The sequence below is a fragment of the Brassica rapa genome, chromosome A09 (assembly GCF_000309985.2).
Source record: "Brassica rapa cultivar Chiifu-401-42 chromosome A09, CAAS_Brap_v3.01, whole genome shotgun sequence".
Taxonomy (NCBI): Eukaryota; Viridiplantae; Streptophyta; class Magnoliopsida; order Brassicales; family Brassicaceae; genus Brassica; species Brassica rapa.
In genome coordinates, this window is record NC_024803.2 from 32,795,766 (window position 1) to 32,817,595 (window position 21,830).

At 33.0% G+C, this 21,830-nt stretch overlaps 3 protein-coding genes across 5 annotated transcripts; 1 reads left to right on the forward strand and 2 right to left on the reverse strand.

The window, feature by feature from the left end:
* Positions 1-231: 231 nt before the first annotated feature.
* On the reverse strand, positions 232-2,633 carry LOC103841004 (protein AE7-like 1). Its single transcript, XM_009117514.3, has 5 exons — positions 1,335-2,633; positions 1,126-1,231; positions 851-950; positions 716-761; positions 232-486 (listed from the first exon to the last, which is right to left on the reverse strand). Exons 1-5 carry the CDS (start codon positions 1,447-1,449, stop codon positions 386-388), a joined length of 468 nt encoding a protein of 155 aa, XP_009115762.1. The 5' UTR covers positions 1,450-2,633; the 3' UTR covers positions 232-385.
* A 6,192-nt stretch (positions 2,634-8,825) lies between these two features.
* Positions 8,826-9,655, reverse strand: LOC103841006 (protein N-lysine methyltransferase METTL21A). Its single transcript, XM_009117515.3, is given in 2 exon segments — positions 8,826-9,484; positions 9,486-9,655. Coding segments are annotated over 2 exon segments (768 nt in total). The 5' UTR covers positions 9,620-9,655; the 3' UTR covers positions 8,826-8,850.
* Positions 9,656-9,921: 266 nt separating this feature from the next.
* On the forward strand, positions 9,922-21,736 carry LOC108869685 (retrovirus-related Pol polyprotein from transposon RE1). Of its 3 annotated transcripts, XM_033281072.1 has the most exons (3): positions 9,922-15,451; positions 15,572-15,663; positions 15,760-21,736. In XM_033281072.1, exon 1 carries the CDS (start codon positions 9,969-9,971, stop codon positions 14,304-14,306), a length of 4,338 nt encoding a protein of 1,445 aa, XP_033136963.1. In that variant the 5' UTR covers positions 9,922-9,968; the 3' UTR covers positions 14,307-15,451; positions 15,572-15,663; positions 15,760-21,736. The 3 variants fall into 3 exon arrangements, with proteins under 3 accessions (XP_033136963.1, XP_033136961.1, XP_033136962.1); XM_033281070.1 differs by having other exon boundaries at positions 9,922-15,663; XM_033281071.1 differs by having other exon boundaries at positions 15,572-21,736.
* The last annotated feature ends 94 nt before the right edge of the window (positions 21,737-21,830 follow it).

Genomic DNA, 21,830 nt, shown 5'->3' on the forward strand with positions numbered 1-21,830 from the left:
GCTTTTAATTTTCTACCAGCTTTATTTCAATTACTATGGTTTATATTCATAACTTACAAGTAAATTTATTGGCAGTAGTCATGGAAACTTAACTTTGAGAGGGGATGTTTCATATCTTATAAACTCATGCAATCCTCAAAACTATAGAAAATCAAGGACAAGTACAACACATTGGTTTATCAGACAGCTTCTTTGCTGCTATTTCTGGGTAACTTCAAGTTGCGGTTACCATGAAGAAAAGGTTTGTAACATTATCAAAGCAGTATACAACATTCAGGCATCGTAAAATGTGTAGTGACAATACAAACAGAGACAAAGAGCAGTCTCTAAGTCATACGATACAATCCCAAATTTGTACAAGAGAGTAAAAGTAAAATGATCTGATTCATATCTCGTTGGAGCAGATACACTCATCCACAAGCTGACGGAGATTAGGATTCTCCAAGGCAGCTACCACTCTTTCTTTATCATTCAGCTGTTTATTCACTGCAACAGTCCCAATGCATTAAAGTTCAGAGGAAAAGACATCAACTTTCACCAAAAACAAATGATAAAAGCTGAAATATAGTCTTTAACTAAGGACACAAGAGCATCGTTTATGACATAAACATAACATCCATACTCTTGCAAGCTCTACAGTTGTTAAGGTTCTAAAAGAGAGCACACATGACTTAAAGTGGCTTAAAGCATCTCCTATATCTAATAACTTCCTTACCTGAATCTTCATCGGCGTGAGAACCGGGAGACACTCTGATATCAACCTGAACATGAGTTAGATGAAACAATCACACATATATAACAAGTGGACCATGGAAAAAATCTATCTTTTTTACTTAAAAGCATAGTTGACCTTATAATGGAGTGGCAAGCATTCTTTAAGCTTAGCTCTCAAACACAGACCAATTATAGTTGCCATACTACAATGCTGGATCGTCGGTGTAAACGTTATTCTGAATTAATCAGATAACCAAAATCAACAAACTCACAAATCATTAAAGATCATGTACACAGCAAAAGAAAAAGTCTCACACTTTTAATCCAAAAAGAAAAAGTTTGGAACTTTCTTTCTCATTATCACTCGGACTACACCGTGAGACCATTAAACAAAGGATAATAATAACTCACAGGATGCGATTGAGCTTGTCATCGAGAGTGATGGAATCTTCAGACAGAACACTAAGTTGCTCCAAGGAATAAGGGTGTTCCGGATCTCTTATGTCTCTTACATACTTTGTCTATTTTCGTCAAAGAATCCAAAAAAAGAGTAAAATCCAAAAAAAAAAAACAATAATAAAACTGATCTAACCAAAAACTTTAAATAGAAGAAAGGATATCATAGACGTCGAGAGTATCAAGGCCATCATAATCTCTGTGTTGATCTTGTGTACGAGCTAGCCGTTCCTTCTTAGCTTGCACTACTGGATTCGCGTTTAACAGTCCCAGCGTCATTTTTCTCTTTTTTTTCTTTCCTCAACCTTCGTTTACGGAAGAAGGCCTAATTGATTTGATTAATTGGTGATCTGCTTACAAAGGTCACGGGATGTATTCAATATTTAAGAAATTTTTGTAGTGATTAGACATTAAGGTTGTAATGGTTTAAATATTAAAATACTTTTAAGTTTTATTTTAATGAACTTCTTCGATTTTATCTAAAACAATAGAATTTGCATTATTATATTTTTAACCAAAACATTTCACGACAGTATTTTAAAAACAATCAAATTTCTAAAATTTATCATTTAAAATTTTGTGATAATAATATTTAAAATCATAGTTATTTTTTGAACAGCACCAAATTTATCATCTTAAAATAAAATTTCTCTAAATTTCATATTGGATATGCTATGCACCTACATATTTAAATTCACAACCATCAGAAGTTCCACTCCCATTGTTTAATAACGCACATAAGAATCTTTTAAACTTCCAATAGTTTTATGCAGCCGTTGTTTTATGCAGCCATTGTTTTATGCAACATGTACTCTTCGAAATTGTTTTCACCATTTAAACTTTAAACGTTTTTACAATATTTGTATTTTTGGTTCAACATCAACTTATATTAGCCAAAGTTCGATTACGATATTGACCAATTTAGAGGCTTATATATCACAAATCACAATTAGTTTCGATGTAGCATCACTCAGAAGCACTGAGAATTACCTACACTACTTTATGATCTACAATGCACTTCTAAACTAGATATCTTGAACCACATACAAAAAACACAATAATCGTGAAAGGATCTGGTCGAATGAAGACTAACAATAACGACGCAGAGCTTTAATCTCCTCTAGATCAGAATGAGAACCATGGACCAGAGCTTTTAAGTTTTATCGATGTCTTTGAACCCTTAGCCAAAGAAATGGAACTGTTGAGTCTGTAATGTGTTTTTATTTATTGCAGTTTGACTAAAAACATCCCATTGTGTTACTATATTTTTGTAAAAAAATAGAATAACCTTATAATCGAATTGAGTTTTACTGCAATCATATTTGGTATTAAATTTGAAAGTAAAATTAATAAGCAGATAGTAAGTGAGATTACTTTGTTTTTAGAATAACAAGATCCTTACGCGCGGATTGTGTGTATTATAAAATTTTATAGTATTTTTTATATTTGGAGTTTTTACAGTATTTTTCTTATAAATCATAAAATGTAAAAGATAATAAAACAGAGGGCAATTGTCAATAATAGCACATTTTGAAGTTTATGTCTCAAAAATAGCAATAGAAAGAGAAAGTCACAAAAATGACATTCATTAAAGGGTAAAATATCTCTAATACCCTTGATTTAAAATTAAATAAACAAACAAAAATAAATAAAAATAAATAAAATAAAAATAAAAAAATGAAAAAAATAATTTTTTTTATAGTTTCAGATTATATGTTTTCAGATTCCAAATTTTTAGAATTTTTTTTAAATTTTTTCGCTTTTTTTTTCAAATTTTCTTTTTATAATTTAAAAATACTTTTTGAAACTGTTTTTAAATTTTTTATTTTTTATTTTAGTATTTATTTTTTATAAAATTTTAAACCTTAATTCCAAAAACCCACATCTTAACTCTAAACCTTAAGGTTTGGATTAATTAACCCAAAGGGTATAAGTGTATATTTACCTCTTTAATGAAACCTATTTTTGTGACTTTGATACTTGAGTGCTACTTTGGGAACAAAAACTTGGTTTGGTGCTATCCTAGTTTTTTCTCTAAAACAGATGATAACTTTAATTTTTTTCATTGTGATTTCTTGAATTGAAGAACTTCACATTGTTCTTTATCATTTTGTCTCATATTAGATTTTTGTAACTTTTTCTAATCAGTTCTTATTTAAAGTGGTGTTAATTATTAATCTGTACACTATTTTAATATATAAAAAATATTATTGTAATAGTATTTGAATTTTTTTGATCCAAAACACTTGTAGTCATCAAATATTAAAATAAACAATAGCTTGATTTTTCTATTGTTTCAAAATTGTTAGTCCTCTTTAGCCCATAAAACAAACTGTTTTAATTTAATAGTTTGATTTATTTTTAACTAATTGTATCACTAAAATTTTGAGAGTAAGAGCTTGATTGGTTTTCCCGCTACCACCCGCAAACGTAGCTTTTGCGATTGGTAGCGGTTGACAGCGTTTCGAAACAATCATACAAACCGCTACAAATCGATTCAAACCGCTCCGAACTTCTTAAAATCAAAAGCTGGTTCCAGCTAGCGTTTGCGGTTGCGGGCGGTTGCGGGAGAATAATTTTTTTTTCTTTTTTTTTTAAAACCATATAAATACAAAAATAAAAATAAAAATAAATTTTTTAAAATGGAATTATAAAAATACTAAAATATATCTATTATATTTTAATTAATATTATAAAAATTTAAAATAAAAATATTTTCTATAATTTAAAAATTTTAAAACTATAACTTTGAAAATATAATTTACATATTTATTATAATATTATGATTTTTGATATTTTTATAATTATATAAAATGTAAATATTGTTAATTTATTATTTAACTGCTGCTATATTTGGTAGTTAACCAGTCATAAGTATCCCGCAAACGCACCAATTTCTAACCGCAGAACCAGTCGTACAAATCTCTTAAAACCGCTAGAAACCGCAACCACCCGCATCCGCAAACGCCCGCAGCCGCAACCGGAACCGCTGCATTTGGACCAGTCAGACCCTAAATATTTATTTTGTCACTCGCACTCAGTTACATAAATCTACCACTAACTACTTCTGTATTGGCAGGGAAATTGTGTCTAAGTTCAAGAGTGTTTTTGGACTAAGAAAATGATCCCACCAAGGAATACTTGACCTGGTTAGTATTTTAGTTTTCCTAGCTATATTTATGTTTTCATATGTTTGTATATTATTTGAATTTCAAAAACTATCTGATGCACTGACTTTTTGTGACAAATCAAATTAATGATTCCATTAGTTTTTTTCACTAAATCAATTCCATGTAGTTAATGGTAATAGTAACAGCTTCGGCATAGAAGAAGTGTACGTCATTTGATATAGGTGAATTTCGCAAGATTAAACTCGTAACAACATGAAAAAAAAGAGAAGATGGTCTATTTGTCCAAAAATAAAAGAGAAGATCGTCTCATTCAAGATTAAAGATGTCAAATGGTTTGTGATTGTTTACAAAAATATATTATAAAAATAATGTTAAAAATATTAGACTATAAAACTTAAATAATGATAGAAATTCAAATTTCTAATATTATTAATGAAACTTTAATTTTAATACTTATATTCAAATCAACCATGTTTAATTTTCTATCTTATAATTTACAATACATAATTTAAAAATAAAAAAAATTATAATACTGTTACGACTGAAAACTAATAGGTTTATATGGCCCATCAATTTTTTTGTTAACTTGATTTATGATAGATGATAATCTGGAAAAATTATCTGGTGCAGATATGCTATCATGTCCTATGTGATTGAGAGAACAAAAAGCAAGACAAATGAATTTTATAAACTATTTTTCGAGGCCCACCATTTGATATTGTTGCTTACATCCATGATCTCATAAGCATGCACTTGGTACCATTGCTTCTGCCTCTAAACTCGGTCATGCCATCCCTAAAAGAGATGACCCCCAGTTAAGACGATTACGTAAAACCCATCCATCTTTAGTATTGGAAGCAGTATCATAGTTGCACTTCACCATACCGTCAATTGGACGTTTCCAACTTGTATGTGATAACAAAAATCAATTTGTTAATGAAGTTATAACTGTAGTCTTCACCCATTCATCCACCTCTGCATTAGCCATTCCCCATCTCCTTTGAGGTTGTCTGGTTGCACTTCTTTTTCCTGACTGTAAAGTAAACAGTATCATAATGCACTTCATTTAAGCTAAACAAATGTAGTATCATATACAAGCTTCAACTTTGCATAACAAAACACCTATATAAAATGTATGAATATGTTTTCAGCAAGATGTAATAAAGAAACCAATAGCAGGTTAAGTAAAGTACATTTAGTAAATCCATGTATCATAGATTAACCAAACTCAGAGTAACCATCAACAGTCAAAACTCTTCATTTCAAAGGCTGCAGAAAAATAGTTCTGGAGCCCATATATTTTCAGTATTCTGAACCGATAACTAAACAGATTGTAAGATACAATACCTCTTTCTCCTTTCCAGTTTTCATAAATAGCTGATCAGAAGCCCAATAAGCTCCTCCATGAATCATATTTTTATTGCATAGAAATAAAACCGAATCATTTATCTCGTTGATTTGTATCAATCTGTCTTCCCTTTCTCAAAATTTGGACATGTTCCAGTTGTTGGTGACCTCCAGATACTTGAAGCTAAATATATTGTTCTCTAAACCACACATTGTATATTTCTACCATTCTCGTTTACCTCCTGCTTCGATACAGTTTCGTAACAGTGTGTTAGATGACATGAAAATAGGAATTTTATACTATAAAGGACTATATAAATTGCAAATCATTAAAAAAATTACAAAACGATAAGAAAATGCAATGATTTACTGCAGCCTACTCAGAGGTTCGACTTGCACTTGAAACATAGACATGACTGCCTTTAACATCACACCTCCACAATCATAACTTACAGTAATTTAAGAGTGAAGAGGAAGAAGAAAGATAATGGATGAACGTACCATTGTTGGTCCCTGAAGGAGTCTCTTAAACGATCAAGGACTGATTAAACTATCCAGTTAGCAAAAAATGAAATGACAGACACATGCAGAAGCCACACACGTCAGTTACATCAGTAACATTATAAGTAATCTTATCCCCATTCGGTAACAATAGCTATGACATAATTTTATCCGCAAATCTCGTGCAAAAGTGCACATTCTTGCCAGCAGCTGTTCCAATCCTGCGCTATGGCATCAATGAGGACACGAAACAAACAATTCAACTCTGTTAGTGATGAATAATGTATACTGTTTGAAATAAATTCTGAGAGGTATACGGTTAGGAAATCAAAAGCATGATGAATGAGACATTGACACATACCTCTTCATCAAATCATCAGCATCTCAAGCTCCAAATATAAGGTTGCCTCCTTTTCAAATTATTGCCAGCATCTTGGAATCTACGGATCCATGTGAAACCTGAGCAAAGAAAAATGGAGAAGGAGCTTGCGTGGTGGTGTTAGGAATGAATTTAAGGAACTGGGCAAGAGATTGAGAGGAGGGATGTGGAGAGGTAAAAAGAGTCTTCACTTGATGAGTTATAATGGATTATTGAAGTACCATTGTTGTAGTCGTAGGAGTTACACCGGTGAAGTTGGGTAGACGAACAGATTTGGAGTCGCTGGAAATGTCTGAGGCGAGTAGGCTAAGGAAAAGGAAGCTATAAGTTATACAATGGGCTGACTATTTTGATGGGTTTGGATGGTTCGAGACCCATCATCTAAACATTCGCGATGACATGGCAGTTTGATTAGTGGGAAATATTTTGTCCTATGTGGCACTCTTAAGAAGCCTCAAAATTAGTAACTTTTATATAGTAGTGATTTTATTTCATTCTATTATAATATATACTAGTTGATGTCCCGCACCTTGTGCGGATAAATATATATGTACATCTAACAATTTTTAATTCTATTTTTTATAAGATAATAATAATTTAATTAGATACAAATTTTAAATTATTATAAATTATATTATTTCAATATTCATATTGGTAATCAATGTATTAAATTGTATTATTTTGTTTCATATTTTTATTTATGTGATGTTGATTTTGGATCAAAATATTTTTATAGTAATAACTAAATTAGGAAATTTTGTATGTGAAACTAACTCATATTTTATTTGGACTGAAAAGAAATCATGTGGTACTAAAACGAACCATTCAAAACCGAACCAAACCAAAATAGAGAAAATAGTCTGGATTTATAAGTACCGAGGGTGTTATGTTTAGAAAGCATCAGTATATGAATATGGTTCAATATATTAAAGGATCAAACCGAATAAACAAAAGAAACCGATTAATTCAGATATATTAGTATATTTATATATAAATTTTATAATAATCTGTATTTCATCAATATTTTCAGTAAAAATCAGAGAAATTGGCTATAATATTAGTCATTAAAATTATAAAATGATAGAAAAGTAATGCTGATATTATCGGTAGATATTGTTAATATCTATTTATTAATTCCTAAATATCATGATAATTATATATTAAAATATATTTAAAAATAATATTAGTATATATATATATTGGTAAAATATATTAATGTTTATTAATTATTTTAAATATCATCATAAATACATAGATATCAAAATAAATAAATTAAATAATAATATTAACTAAACTAATTATTTATCATATAACTATGGAAAAGATGAAAAATAAGCAAATTAACTAAAGAAACTGATTAATTCAGATATATTAGTATACTTGTATATAAATTTTATAATAATTTGTATTTGATCAATATTTTTAGTAAAAAAATCAGAGAAACTGGCTATAATATTAGTCACTAAAATTATAAATGAGAGAAAAGTAATGATGATATTATCGGTATATATTATTAATATCTATTTATTAATTAAATATCATAAATATCATATTTATTATATATTAAAATATTTTTTAGAAAATATTAGTATATATATCGGTAAAATAGGTTCATGTTTATCATGATTTTAAATATCATGATAAATATATAGATATCAAAATATAAAAAAAAAATATTAATTAAACTAATGATTTATCCTAAAATCATGGAAAATATGACAAGTAAGCAAATTACGTAAAATCATGGAAAATGTGACAAATAAGCCAAATTACTTCATAAATAATATTATTGATTCTGATGAAACTTTTTTTTCTATTTTGGTGTGGAAAATAGAATGTGATTGGATATGGTCAAAAGTCAACATATAACTCATTGTTATAATCTACTTCACGAAGAATCATGACCTTTATACAAACTTAACCTACTACGTATAGATCATCTGTAGGCATGACTTCTCAGGGAGTTTGGAATATTGTAGGAAGATATGAGAAAGTAAAATATATATGTAGCTTTCTTGCAAGTTTTTACTCAACCCCTTTGGCTTTTCCACAAAAAATTAATCAACTGTGACATATATGCAAGTTGCCATTTGCCAACCGTGTGAAAGTAAAAGAAACAAAGAAAATGTATGAGCATGAAACTAATCAAGATGGCTTTTAAGGGAACCTTAGGTTATTTTTGGATTCTTCTATGTGTGTTTGAAGTCTTTGACCGACAGCATGATCGCTAGTTCTATGCGTTCTTCTATGTGTGTTAGATTTCTAAATTCTTAACAAGATCAAGAAGTGACCCATAAATTACTCCGACCAAACACTTAACATTCAGTTATAAACATTTGTCAAATACATTTTTCTAGATGACCTTTCGGGGAAAAAACGATAAACTACAACTCCGATTCTAGAACCTTCTTTGGGATCATCACAGTGTACTACATCAACATCAAAAACCTTCCTAGCTTTCTTGAAGAAAATCGATTCTTTCTTCCATCTCTTGAGATGAGCCATAAGAAACACTCTCTTGCCCTCTTTACCTAAAAGCATTAAACGCAGCGTTTTGAGTAAAGAATCATAAAGATGCTCGTGGTACACCACGTCAGACGCAAGAACTAAGTCAACGTCTCCACCCAAGTCCTCCACGTCACCAGCCTCTCCCCACCTGAGAGGCGCCACGTGGACTTCCCCACCGAATCTAGCCACGGCTTGAGCGTTCGCGTTCGCGTTGAATTTGAGATTCTCGATAACGTTTGGGAGATCCGTCAACGTAACGTTAGCACCTAGCGTCGCAGCCGCCGCGATTCCGACGATCCCTGTTCCCGATCCGATCTCGACGATGTTAAGCCGTGGAGAATCCGAGCCTGTGTATGTGAAACTCGAGAGAGTGCGAGTGAGGGGGCTGTTGCTTGGATCACGACGGTAGCTATCGAGAAGCGTGACGAGAGCTGTCGCAGGAAGCCATGCCTTGAGAAGGTAACTGACGAATCACAACCGTTGATTCGATCGAATGGATGCGATACATCTGAAGATCCGATGCATTGTCAACTTCAATTCCGCCGTCTCTCTCGTGTTCATCGCGGAGATTGCCACCAGCCATTGCTACGACCTATCCTCGCGACGGCGCCGCAATCACCTTTCGTTTGAATTCGGGGACTCGAAAATGTTTTACAGTTGGAAGTTTCTTTAGTAATGACGTCATCAAATATTGATGTATATACCCGGTTTAGTGGTTTAATTAGAAGTGTGGTTATCTTAACCAATTGTAAATCCTAACTATATATACTTGTAAATGCTCATTTTAATAAATAAGAGATATTTTTATATTGTATCTCCTTCTTCTCTCCCAAGCAACCTTGTTCGTAACATGGTATCAGAGCTAATATTGAGCTTGATTTTTACTTGATCTATCTTGCTCGAGCTCGTGATTCATCGATCTACAAGTTGCGATGGTTTCTGTGAAAAAGTTAACTCGTCGATCGACTCGTTTGACGACCCGTACAGCTCCGATAGCTTCTCCGGCGATCTCTGGTCCGGATTCTCAGGCTTCGCAGGCGACTACCGGTGTCGATCTTACGAACTCGATTCATTCTCCGTTCTTTATGCATACTTCCGATCATCCAGGTCTGATTCTCATTTCCCTGAAGCTTGATGGATTGAACTTTGATGATTGGGAAGCAGCCATGAAGATAGCTTTAGATGCGAAGAATAAGATTGGATTTGTAGATGGATCGCTTCCTCGTCCTCTTGAATCTGATTTAAACTTTCGTGTATGGTCTCGTTGTAACAGCCTTGTTAAGTCGTGGATTCTTAACTCGGTTACAACTCAGATCTATCGGAGTATTCTTCGTTTGAATGATGCGACGGATGTTTGGAATGATTTACATAGCCGTTTCCATATGACTAACCTTCCTCGGACTTACAACCTCACACAGGAGATACAGGATTTGCGTCAAGGTTCACTTTCCCTCTCTGATTACTTTACTAAGTTGAAGACATTGTGGAGTAATTTGGAGAACTGTGAAGAACCTGATGATCCTTGTGTGTGTGGGAAAGCTCTTCGTCTTCATCAAAAGGCAGAACGAGCTAAGATTGTGAAGTTCCTGGCTGGTCTCAACGAGTCATATGCAGTCATCCGTCGTCAGATCATCATGAAGAAGACTTTACCTTCTTTAACAGAGGTGTATAACATTCTTGATCAGGATGATAGCCAGAAGAGCTTCACCTCTGCTATATCACCTGCTGCATTTCAAGTTTCTGAGTCTCCTAATCTACCTCAGAATACTTCGACCATATGCTATGTCCAGTCTGGTGCTCACAAAGGGAAACCAATTTGTTCTTTCTGCAACAAAGTTGGTCACATTGCTGAGAGATACTACAAGAAGCATGGTTTTCCACCGGGTTATAACATGAAAGGAAAGACACCTGAGAAGTTTCAGAAACCTTCTACTTCTGTGACTCCTCAAGTGAATGTTTCTACTCAGCTAGACGCAAAACCTGCTCCACTTGACAACTTGATTGGGAATCTTTCTAAAGATCAGATTCAACAATTCATTGCCCTGTTTAGTTCTCAACTTCAGAGTAATGCAGTTGCTGGTTCAGGTGATGCTTCTACATCTCAGACACCTACTGATCTCCCAGGTATCACTTTCTCTCAGTCTACCTTTTGTTTTGTTGGCATACTTACTGTATCTCGGCATACTCTTAATACCAATACATGGGTTCTAGATTCGGGTGCTACACATCATGTTTCTCATGATAAAGCATCTTTCATTTCTTTGGATATGAATGTGACTAGCTCTGTGAATTTGCCTAATGGTTCTTTAATAAAGATCAGTGGAGTGGGCAATGTTCAATTAAACAAGCATATTCTTCTCAAGAATGTGTTGTTTATACCGGAGTTTCGGTTAAACCTCATCAGTATAAGCTCCTTGACTACTGATCTTGGTTCCAGAGTTATGTTTGATCCGTCTACTTGTGAAATACAGGATCGTACCAAGGGCTCGACGATTGGTCAGGGTAGAAGAGTGGGTAATCTGTATGTGCTGGATGTCAATGAAGCTTTTGTGATGGTGAATGCAGTTGTTGATATTGGTACTTGGCACAACAGACTCGGACATGCCTCGTTCTCAAGACTTGATTTGATCTCTGAAGCTTTGGGAACAACAAGATCCAAGAATAAAGGGAATTCTTTCTGTCATATATGCCATTTGGCCAAGCAGAAGAAACTTTCTTTTCCTTCACCAAACAACATATGTAATTCAAACTTTGAGCTTTTACATATTGATGTTTGGGGACCATTTTCAGTTGAGACAGTGGATGGTTTTCGATATTTCTTGACTATTGTGGATGATCACTCCCGTGCCACTTGGGTTTATTTACTACGTACAAAGGATGAAGTAATCAGCGTGTTCCCTGCTTTTGTGAATCAAGTAGAGAATCAGTACAATGTGAAAGTTAAATCCGTGCGATCAGACAATGCTCCAGAATTGAAATTCTCGAAGTTCTTTCAAGAAAAAGGGATTTTTGCTTACCATTCTTGCCCGGAAACACCAGAGCAGAACTCTGTGGTCGAGCGAAAACACCAGCACATCCTCAACGTAGCCAGAGCCTTCATGTTTCAGTCTCAGCTTCCGCTTGCCTACTGGGGTGATTGTGTACTGTGTGCGATCTTTGTCATCAATCGTACACCGTCTCCTCTGCTTGGTAATAAGACTCCACATGAAGTTTTAACTGGTAAGATTCTTTCTTATGATCAAATGAGGACTTTTGGCTGTTTGTGTTATGGCTCTACTTCTCCGAAACAGAGGCATAAGTTCCAGCCAAGATCAAGAGCTTGTGTTCTTCTGGGATATCTGTCTGGTTACAAGGGTTACAAGCTACTTGATTTGGAGACTAACAAGATTTCTATCTCGAGAAATGTCATCTTTCATGAGGAGATATTTCCATTGGCTTCGTCTCCTATGAATGAAGCTGCGCTGAAACTCTTCACACCGCCTTTGTCTTCAGGTAACATACCTTTATCATCATCATCCTCTTCAGAAATTTATCCATCTCCTGTTCTTCCACCACAAATTTCTTCCAGACCACGTAAACAACCTGCTCATTTACAGGATTATCATTGTTATACGTTGGATTCTGATCTACAATATCCCATTTCGTCTTCTCTTTCATATTCTAAAATCTCTCCATCTCACTTATCATATATCAATACCATCACAAAAATCCCAATTCCTCAATCATTTTCTGAGGCAAAGGATTCTAAAGAATGGTGTGAAGCAGTTGATAAGGAGTTTAATGCTATGGAAGATACAAATACTTGGTCGGTTGCTACTCTACCTGCTGGAAAGAAAGCAGTTGGTTGCAAGGTTCTTTATTCTCTGAAGTTTAATGCGGATGGTACTCTTGAGAGGAGGAAGGTTCGTGTTGTTGCTAAAGGATACACACAGAAGGAGGGTTTAGACTACACTGAGACATTCTCACCAGTAGCTAAGCTCACTACTGTTCGGTTTCTATTGAAGGTAGCTGCATCTCGGAAATGGTTTCTTCATCAACTTGATATTTCAAACGCATTTTTGAATGGTGAGTTGAATGAAGAAATTTATATGAAGATCCCTGATGGCTATGCAGAGCGGAAAGGTCTTACTTTGCTTAAAAATGCTGTGTTTCGTTTGAATAAATCGATTTATGGGTTAAAGCAGGCATCACGGCAATGGTTTCTGAAATTTTCCGCTGCTTTGTTGAGGTTGGGTTTTACCACAGGCACTGGAGATCATACTTTGTTTCTGAAGTCTTGTGCTGATGGTCATTTTCTGGCAGTGTTGGTCTATGTTGATGATATCATTGTTGCTAGTACTAATGAATCTATCTCCAAGTCTCTGATTCAAGACTTATCTCAGCAGTTTAAACTCCGGGATCTTGGTGTTTTGAAGTATTTCTTAGGCTTGGAGATCGCTCGTTCAAGTGAGGGCATTTCTATTTGTCAACGGAAATATGCTTTAGAGATCCTCACTTCTTCGGGTATGTTGGGTTGTAAACCTACATCTACACCTATGATTCCTAATCTTCATATGTCCCTTAAAGATGGTGAACTGATCTCTGATCCGGCGATGTATCGAAGTCTTGTTGGTCGTTTGATGTATTTGACGATCACACGACCAGATATTACTTATGCGGTGAACCGGTTATGTCAATTCTCTTCAGCACCACGTTCTCCTCATCTTCATGCCGTGTATCGAGTTTTGCAGTACATTAAAGGAACGGTGGGTCAGGGGCTCTTCTACTCTGCCTCTGATGACTTGACTTTGAAAGGTTTTGCTGATGTGGACTGGAATTCATGTCGTGATAGCAGACGTTCAACAACTGGTATGGCTATGTTTCTTGGTGATTCGTTGATCTCCTGGCGTTCAACAAAGCAAGACACGGTCTCTTGTTCTTCTGCTGAAGCAGAGTACAGAGCATTGTCTAATTCTTCTAAAGAGATGGTTTGGCTTATCAAGTTATTGAATGATCTGAAGGTTCCTCAGATTCACACTCCTATATTATTCTCTGACAGTACAGCAGCTATCTACATCGCTACTAATCCGGTTTTTCATGAGAGGACTAAACATATTGAGAATGATTGTCATTTTGTTCGGGAAAGGCTTGATCGTGGAACTCTCAAGACTCTTCATGTACGGACTGAAGATCAGGTTGCTGACCTATTCACGAAGCCTTTGTTTCCTTATCAGTTTGAGCATCTTAAGTCCAAGATGAGTCTTCATAATATCTTTGGAAGCTCATCTTGAGGGGGCCTATTGATGTATATACCCGGTTTAGTGGTTTAGTTAGAAGTGTGGTTATCTTAACCAATTGTAAATCCTAACTATATATACTTGTAAATGCTCATTTTAATAAATAAGAGATATTTTTATATTGTATCTCCTTCTTCTCTCCCAAGCAACCTTGTTCGTAACATCAAATGTTAATTATGAAAACCTCTAAGTAAGAGAGAAGGTTTAGAGGATCGAATGTGGTGTTATTAGCTAAGCCGATCAGAAGACACTCTGAGCGAGGCAGAAGGTTTAGAGGATCTAATTGTGTATGTAATAATCACTATGTTGGACAGTAGTATTGTGCAGTAGACCTGAGAATGTAAGCAGTTTTCTGGAGATGGATTCATTGTTTGGCCCGGTAATTAATGGATCTCCTTCATGAATGATTATTTGAATCGTTTTTGCTTTGTTTGAGTTGAGGCAACTTATTGTTGTGTATAATCGAGTGAAGGATTCTCGGCTTGTGTACAAACACTATGCTACTCTCTATTTCGTGCTTGTTTTTGATGGATCAGAGAATGAGCTTGCTATGCTTGATCTCATTCAAGCTGCGCTTTTTCTTTATCTGTTTGTATATCACTATTGTTCTAATCAGAATGTGATAAAAAAAAATCATATTATGTGGTTTTTAATATAAAAACAGTATATTACATGTGTGAAGAAAAACTGAAATTGCAATCAGCTGTGAGGAAGTAAAATATACAAAGTAGAAACAGAGACAATAGAAATCAGACTCGTGATTTGTAGAATCGTACCAGTGTCTTAGCTTGTTATCATGAGATGGATATGAATGGTGTGCTGGCTTAGTTGGTTTGTAACAGAGATGTGGGTGTTTGTGTACTTTGGATTTTGATATTGCATTGGGTTTTAATTAAATCCCTGTGTATATTGGGTTTTAAGTCCTATAGAAATGACTCTACTCTTGTCACCAGCTGATGTGAAATATATGAATGGTTGCTCATTTGTTCTTTTTTCCTCTTTTAAAGCTTGTGGAAAACATGTATCTTTCATAGCATGATTACTTCAGTCTTATTCTTGCATTTGTAGTTCTTGTTGAAACACTGGACAAATGCTTCAGCAATGTCTGTGAACTCGACATTGTGCTCAACTACAGCAAGGTATACTGGTGCCGCATAATAGTTTGCACAGTTTTCGGATAACCACATGATACAAAAACGTGTTAGTAGTAGTGAGTAGTGACTTGTGTCATCGTCTTTATTGCGTTTACAACGTTGCAGATGCATACAGTGTTAGACGAGATTGTGTTTGGAGATCAAGTTCTTGAAACTAGTTCCACGGAAGTCATTAAGGCTGTTGAAGATATATCAAAGTACTACTACTACTACTTTCCCTCTCTTTGTCTCTCTACTGAAGTTTTCATTTGTAGTGTGGAGAATAAACAGATTAACCTTCGGGGACTGTGCAGGTTAGAAGCTGCCTCCAACGCTATTTCACTTGTCCCCAAGTCTGTTTCCGGGTGGCGAGGCCGATAGCTTCAAAAGTAACTTGCCTGAACCGTGACAAAGACCAAGTTAATTAGATTCCAAAACATGTAACAAACATTCTTTCATGTCTTAAAATTACTTTCATCACACTTTGTAATTCAAGTGTTTTGCTTGCACGAAATTGTTGTGTTTCTCCTCTTGTCCTGTCCTTTGATCGTGTAATGTTTGCTTAATGGACTCATACATGGGTCTGAATCTGATAATAGTAATTGTGGAATTAAATTGCATGCTGTCTTTGAATAGGATTTAAAAATAAAACGGCTAGAAACGTGTCGATTGGGTAAGGAAAGAAGAAGAGATAGTAGTATAGGGGGGCTATGTATAGGAAGTAGTACGACTACGCCGAACGGCGTGCATTGTTAAAAGAGTCAAAACGAAATTCGATGGGAGAAGCGAAGAGGTTCTGAAGATTCGAAAAATGGTTTGAAGTGCCAATTCATATCAATAATATCATTCTGCCTTTTGAAAATTCTTATGATCCATCTCTGCATTTTTCCCAGTGACGGACAGGTTTTTGACCTTTTATATTAACTCATTGGATATATGTATTTGTATCTTATCTATACTATTTAATATTCCTAATTTCATAATATAAATCTCCTTTTTTTTGTTTTACAAATAAATTACTTTTCCATTTCATTAAAAAACAGATTATGAAACATATGAATGCAAATAAATACAATAGCTTTATGTAATTACAAGGTTTAACAATTTTCATAATATAAATCGTTTTTTTTTGTTTTACAAATAAATTACTTTTCCATTTCATTAAAAAACAGATTATGAAACATAAGATTGCAAATAATACAATAGCTTTATGTAATTAAAAGGTTTAACAAATAATGATTTAGTGCGAGTCATCTGTGGTATGTCAGATATACAGCTGATTAGCGCGCATAAATTGTGTTTAGTTTTAGGACATGTTTTCCTTGTTAACTATTTCCTCTACGTATTTGAAAATGTTTTTTTTATAACATAAGCTTAGGCCAATGACCAAATTTTACTATATGTGGGCTGGGGGAACTATATATTTCTAAGTAGTAATCAGTTTGTTGAATCGAATTCTTGATTTTTTAGGCTGTTGCTTCTATCTTGCTTTGGCAGGGCACTTTGGATATCTAAAGTAGTTACAAGATTATATTTTCGACGATTGTCCGAACTAAGATGGAATGTCTCTCTTTTTGCTATAGTGTGTCTCCCTCTTTATGCTCTAAAGCTATTGAGCTACAAGAACAAGAAAAAAGTTGAAAAAAACTGTGTTGTGTCGAAGACAAAAGAATAATAAGTGGAAGATTCAAAGTGGAGTTATCGTTAGGACCAAAAATGTAGTATATATTTTAAAAAGAGAAACTTGTTGGGTAAAGATGATACAACAAATCCAACATACGTTTGTGTCCTAGAAGAATTGGTCAAGCTAGCAAAGATGTACCATGGACCAAAGTGACTACCTTTGATCATATTTATTTATTCATATCTTATGTTTTGTATCATGATTGATACCTCTCCCAATCTTGGGGCATTCCTCTTGTTGGTCCAACAATTTTCCTTTTCCACTTTTGCAATCTTCACATACATTGGACCATTCCTACATTTGTTTCTCTTGCTTTTCTTTTGCCTCTGCCACTTTCATCTCATTTGATATATGCGGTTAATTCATCCATTACACACAAACGAATAAATTGTTACAGAATTATATCCGTCATCCATCCCTAAGATTTTTAGATATACTAATAATTTATCAAAGCTTATATATGCATAAGATAATCTGAAAAAATGTATAAGATAATTTGTGGTATTTTTAACTTAAAATAAAAGGAAAGATATACTACGCCTATGTTCCAGTCAACCATACCACTTTGACTAAATACAAAAGTATAGCTGAATTTTGTACTAAATGAATTATACTAAAAGCATGATTAATGAAAATTATTAGAGTTAAAAGTTAAAAGATGATTTTTTATATTCTGTTAAGAACTTCACCTTAAAAACTTCCATTAACCATGTTTAAGAATTTTAAACATGAGATCCTTAAGACGTGTGAAGAGACGCTTTGGAGGCGACAACATGAAGTTACAGGAGCCGTAGACAAAAAAAAATGGTCTAAACATAGGACAGCTGAAACTGAACTGTTATACTTTTATATAGTTAACCGTTTAACGAAAAAAAAAATCACGGGGTATTTGGAAGCGACATCCTTTTTTGTTAGGTAACAGAAGCGACATGCTAAATTGCAATTCTTTGGAAAAAAAATTTGGATGAGAAATATAACAAAGTACACTAGTTTTGCCATAATATACTAATAATTTAGTCTACAATTTTCTTCCTCCAAAAAAACTTATATTTTGTATACAACTATATTTATATCTACCCATAGACAATAGTATTCACATTACTTTTAATGTATATCATGAAAGCAGAAATCATTCTTAGTTAGCAACCCCTATAATGATTTTTCATTTTTAAAGAACACACACCATACAAACAGAATTTTCAAACAAAAATAAAAGAGAAAGCAGAATCCATCAAAAGGCAGAGAGAAGAAACATTCCAGTCGTGTTTTGTAACTTTTGAGGAACAACTCATAAACCAACACATACTACTATATATATTAAAATAAACTAAACATTAGTTTAAAATAGTTATTACTAAGTTATCATTTGATTACTTTACATGCATGCATGCATGCGGAAAACTAAATCTAGCTACATGTGTCCACGTGGCACTCTGATTAACGACAAAATGGATTAATTCAACTAATTCACTCGTCTTCACCAAAAATACGATCTCTCTCCCTCGCTTTATGTTTTCTTGGAACTGGCGAAAACATTTTTGGAACTTCGTGGGTCCTGCCGAATCCACCGAATACATGGTCATCATCATTTGCATTTGCATCATCATCAAACACCAAGTAGTTTTACTGCTCTCGTAGCGGACTACGAACAGTCTTTTTCATTTGTTCTTTGTTTTTTTTTCTGATAATCAGAAGGTACTAATCCTCTTGAACAAGACGCAGTCTTTGGTAATACGCTGAAGGGGCACGAACCACTAACCCAACTCAGCGTTGATATTTAAAACTCTTTGTTAACAATTTTATGAATAGGTATATACTAAAATGTAAATTCAAATTAAATCTGAGTAAGGTATTTTTTTGTTAAAACATATTGAATACTAAAATTAGTTTTTTAAGATTGTAATTTTATCTAATTTTCATTGCGGATTAGAGTTAATTAAACAAATTCATGATTCTCTGAACTTTCGTTTTTAATTTTCTTAGAGCATCTCCAAAAGAAACTCTATAACTTCAAATATAAAGTTTTTTTTGCTCTCTAAAAAAAAAGTTTCAAAACTTCAAATTTAGAGTTTTAATAGCATCTCCAATGTAAAACTACTATTTTTTCCTCCAAAATATAGTAAAAATAAAAATGGAGTAAAATTGTTTCAACCTTACTCAATTTTCCAGTCCATAATGGAGTAAAAGTTATGAACAAACAAAAAATAGATTACTCCATTTATGGAGTAAATTTCATTATGGAATGAGATATGTAGTTGGGTTGGAGCATTTCTTACTTCATATTTACTTTTACTCTATTTTAGAGGAAAAAATGAAGTAGAGATGAAGATGCCCTAAGAAGTGAAACACTACTCAAAACTCTAAATTTGAAGTTTTATTTTTTATTTGCATCTTGGTCCTTATAATTAATTATACATCATATTTATAATATTTTAAAATAAGAATTAGACAACAAAAATATTACAAAAAAAGAACTTAACAATTTTTGAAAAAATACATGAAGACATAATTATTACACAAATTTAAATATTACATAGACACTAATAGTCTAGTAAATTTGCTCCGAAACTTCTAAAATTGTCCAAACAAATTTTGTATAATCTAAAATGGAGCATTAAGAAAATAATTTTATGTAATAATGTGATATTTTGCTTGTAGTTTAATATTTAGTTATGTATTTTTATTTATAATTTAGTGTAAAATTTTATTAATTAATATTACTATAATATTTATATATATGTGTTAATATTTATAAAAAGTTTTATGGATTTATATTAATTATGACAAATATAAGGACCATAGTGTAAATTACAAACAATTTTGAAGTTAAATTTGAAGTTTTGTTTTTGGAGAATAACACCTTAAAACTTTAAATATAGATTTTGCATAGAGAGTTTTTTTGGAGATGCTCTTAGGGCATGACAACGGTAAAAAACTCAAATTGAGTATCTAAGTATCTCCAACACCACTTTATATTTTACTCCAAAATTGTGAAAATTGAGTAATGAACAAAAAAAAAAGATTACTCCATTTATAGAGTAATGCTTTTATTTTTTATTCATCGCTTTATTTTTCCCTCTAGTTTTTATATTTTGGAGTCAAATATGGACTGGGGTTAGAGATGTTCTAAGCTATAAATTATTATTATTTGTTCACTTTATTAACTGATTAAAAATTAATTTTAAAATAAAATAATTTGTAACCAATAAAAAGAAGACAGGTTAAGATTTAAGAAAATGAAGTTCTAATCGGTTTTAAAAACTTATAAGAAGAGATACATTTGTTTAGTGTCTTGTCATTTTTTTTAATAGTATAATAATGAGTAGAAACTCTTCATCATCTCTCTGATGGGGATGGTCTTACAAGCTTGTTTGAATTTTCATTATTAGTTAAGACTGATAAGAATAAATATATTTTTATAAATATTTACAATTGTGAAATTTTTAAAATGATTGCTGGAAAATTAATATTGTGAACAAATAAGAAAGTAAATAATTATAGTGGCTTCTCTATTGGTCTGGGATACCCTAGGTTAATCAAAAAAAAAATGTAAATAATTAGTAAATTAAATTTCCTTATCAAGAAAATCCCGGAGTATAATTACGAAAATCTGGGGGAAAAAAAAAAAAAAATTACGAAAATCTGATCTCGTGCCTTCAATTTAATTATACGTAGTTTATTTATGGGCATTAGCGAAGTGCTTGGTTTATTCGTATCACTACATAACAAGGCGCCTGCAAGCCCGTGAGTTCAAAAACTGGTGGTAGGATGGGAGCGTATTGGTCACGGCTTGTTGGGTCGTGTGAGATATTAGTAGCTTTGCATGTAGTGGCGAAACGTAACGCTTTGTGTCTCGGGGTTATCACAGTTTTACGTTTCGAGTTTAACAAAATTACTATAAATATAGATTACGTACAATAATTAGAGTTTTAAAACTCTATAAATATTAACGTTCGACAGAGCATCTTTTGGAAAGTGGTGGTCGTATAGTCGAACTAAGTTTCAGCAATCTCAAGACGATCTGATTTTGCCCTTTTATTTTAAAATTATTGTTTTCAAATGTTTTTTTCTTCTAAATGTTCGAATATGATAACTGCGCAACAACAAGATAGCTTACCAATAAATAAGTTCGTCTTTTGATCACAATTGTTGAGCCTCCTTTTTTTGTTTAATATACGGATCAAAATTCAAATTAATTTAGAGAATATATAATATGGAGCAACTGGTCTGATATATTTCCACTTCAAGTGTTCATCCATAAACGGTCATCTGATTTGAAATTGTAAAGGGATAACTCGAAGCAAAGCCTCCTAAATTGGTCTGAATTTGTGTATTTAATCAGACATAGTATGTGTAATTTGTTCAGCTATAAGACTTTCACCATTTCAAGCTGTACATGTTTTACATCTGATTCCTTACATGTTCAATTTTTTGGATTTTTTTCAGCATACATATTATTCTTTCATATCATGAGATCAAAGTTTTAATGTTTAGAGATTCAAATTAGATATACCTTAATTATCCATCGAAACATATACAAGTACCCCGTACCATATCAGTATGACAGTATATCACTATAATTTAGCTATAGAGGAAAATAATTTTATCATGTGGTATTACTATTAGGTGTAATGATTTAAGAGGTGGTGGGTCCAATAGCTTTTTCTTTGTTTCTTTTCAATAGTTCAAGATCAAATTTAT

Coding starts and splice junctions, on each gene's coding strand:
- LOC108869685 (XM_033281070.1), top strand. CDS start 9,969: ATGGTTTCTGTGAAAAAGTTAACTCGTCGATCGACTCGTTTGACGACC.
- LOC103841004 (XM_009117514.3), bottom strand. CDS start 1,449: ATGACGCTGGGACTGTTAAACGCGAATCCAGTAGTGCAAGCTAAGAAG. Junction 1,232..1,334: donor TGATACTCTCGACGTCTATG/ATATCCTTTCTT, acceptor GAAAATAGACAA/AGTATGTAAGAGACATAAGA. Junction 762..850: donor GCTTGCCACTCCATTATAAG/GTCAACTATGCT, acceptor ACTCATGTTCAG/GTTGATATCAGAGTGTCTCC.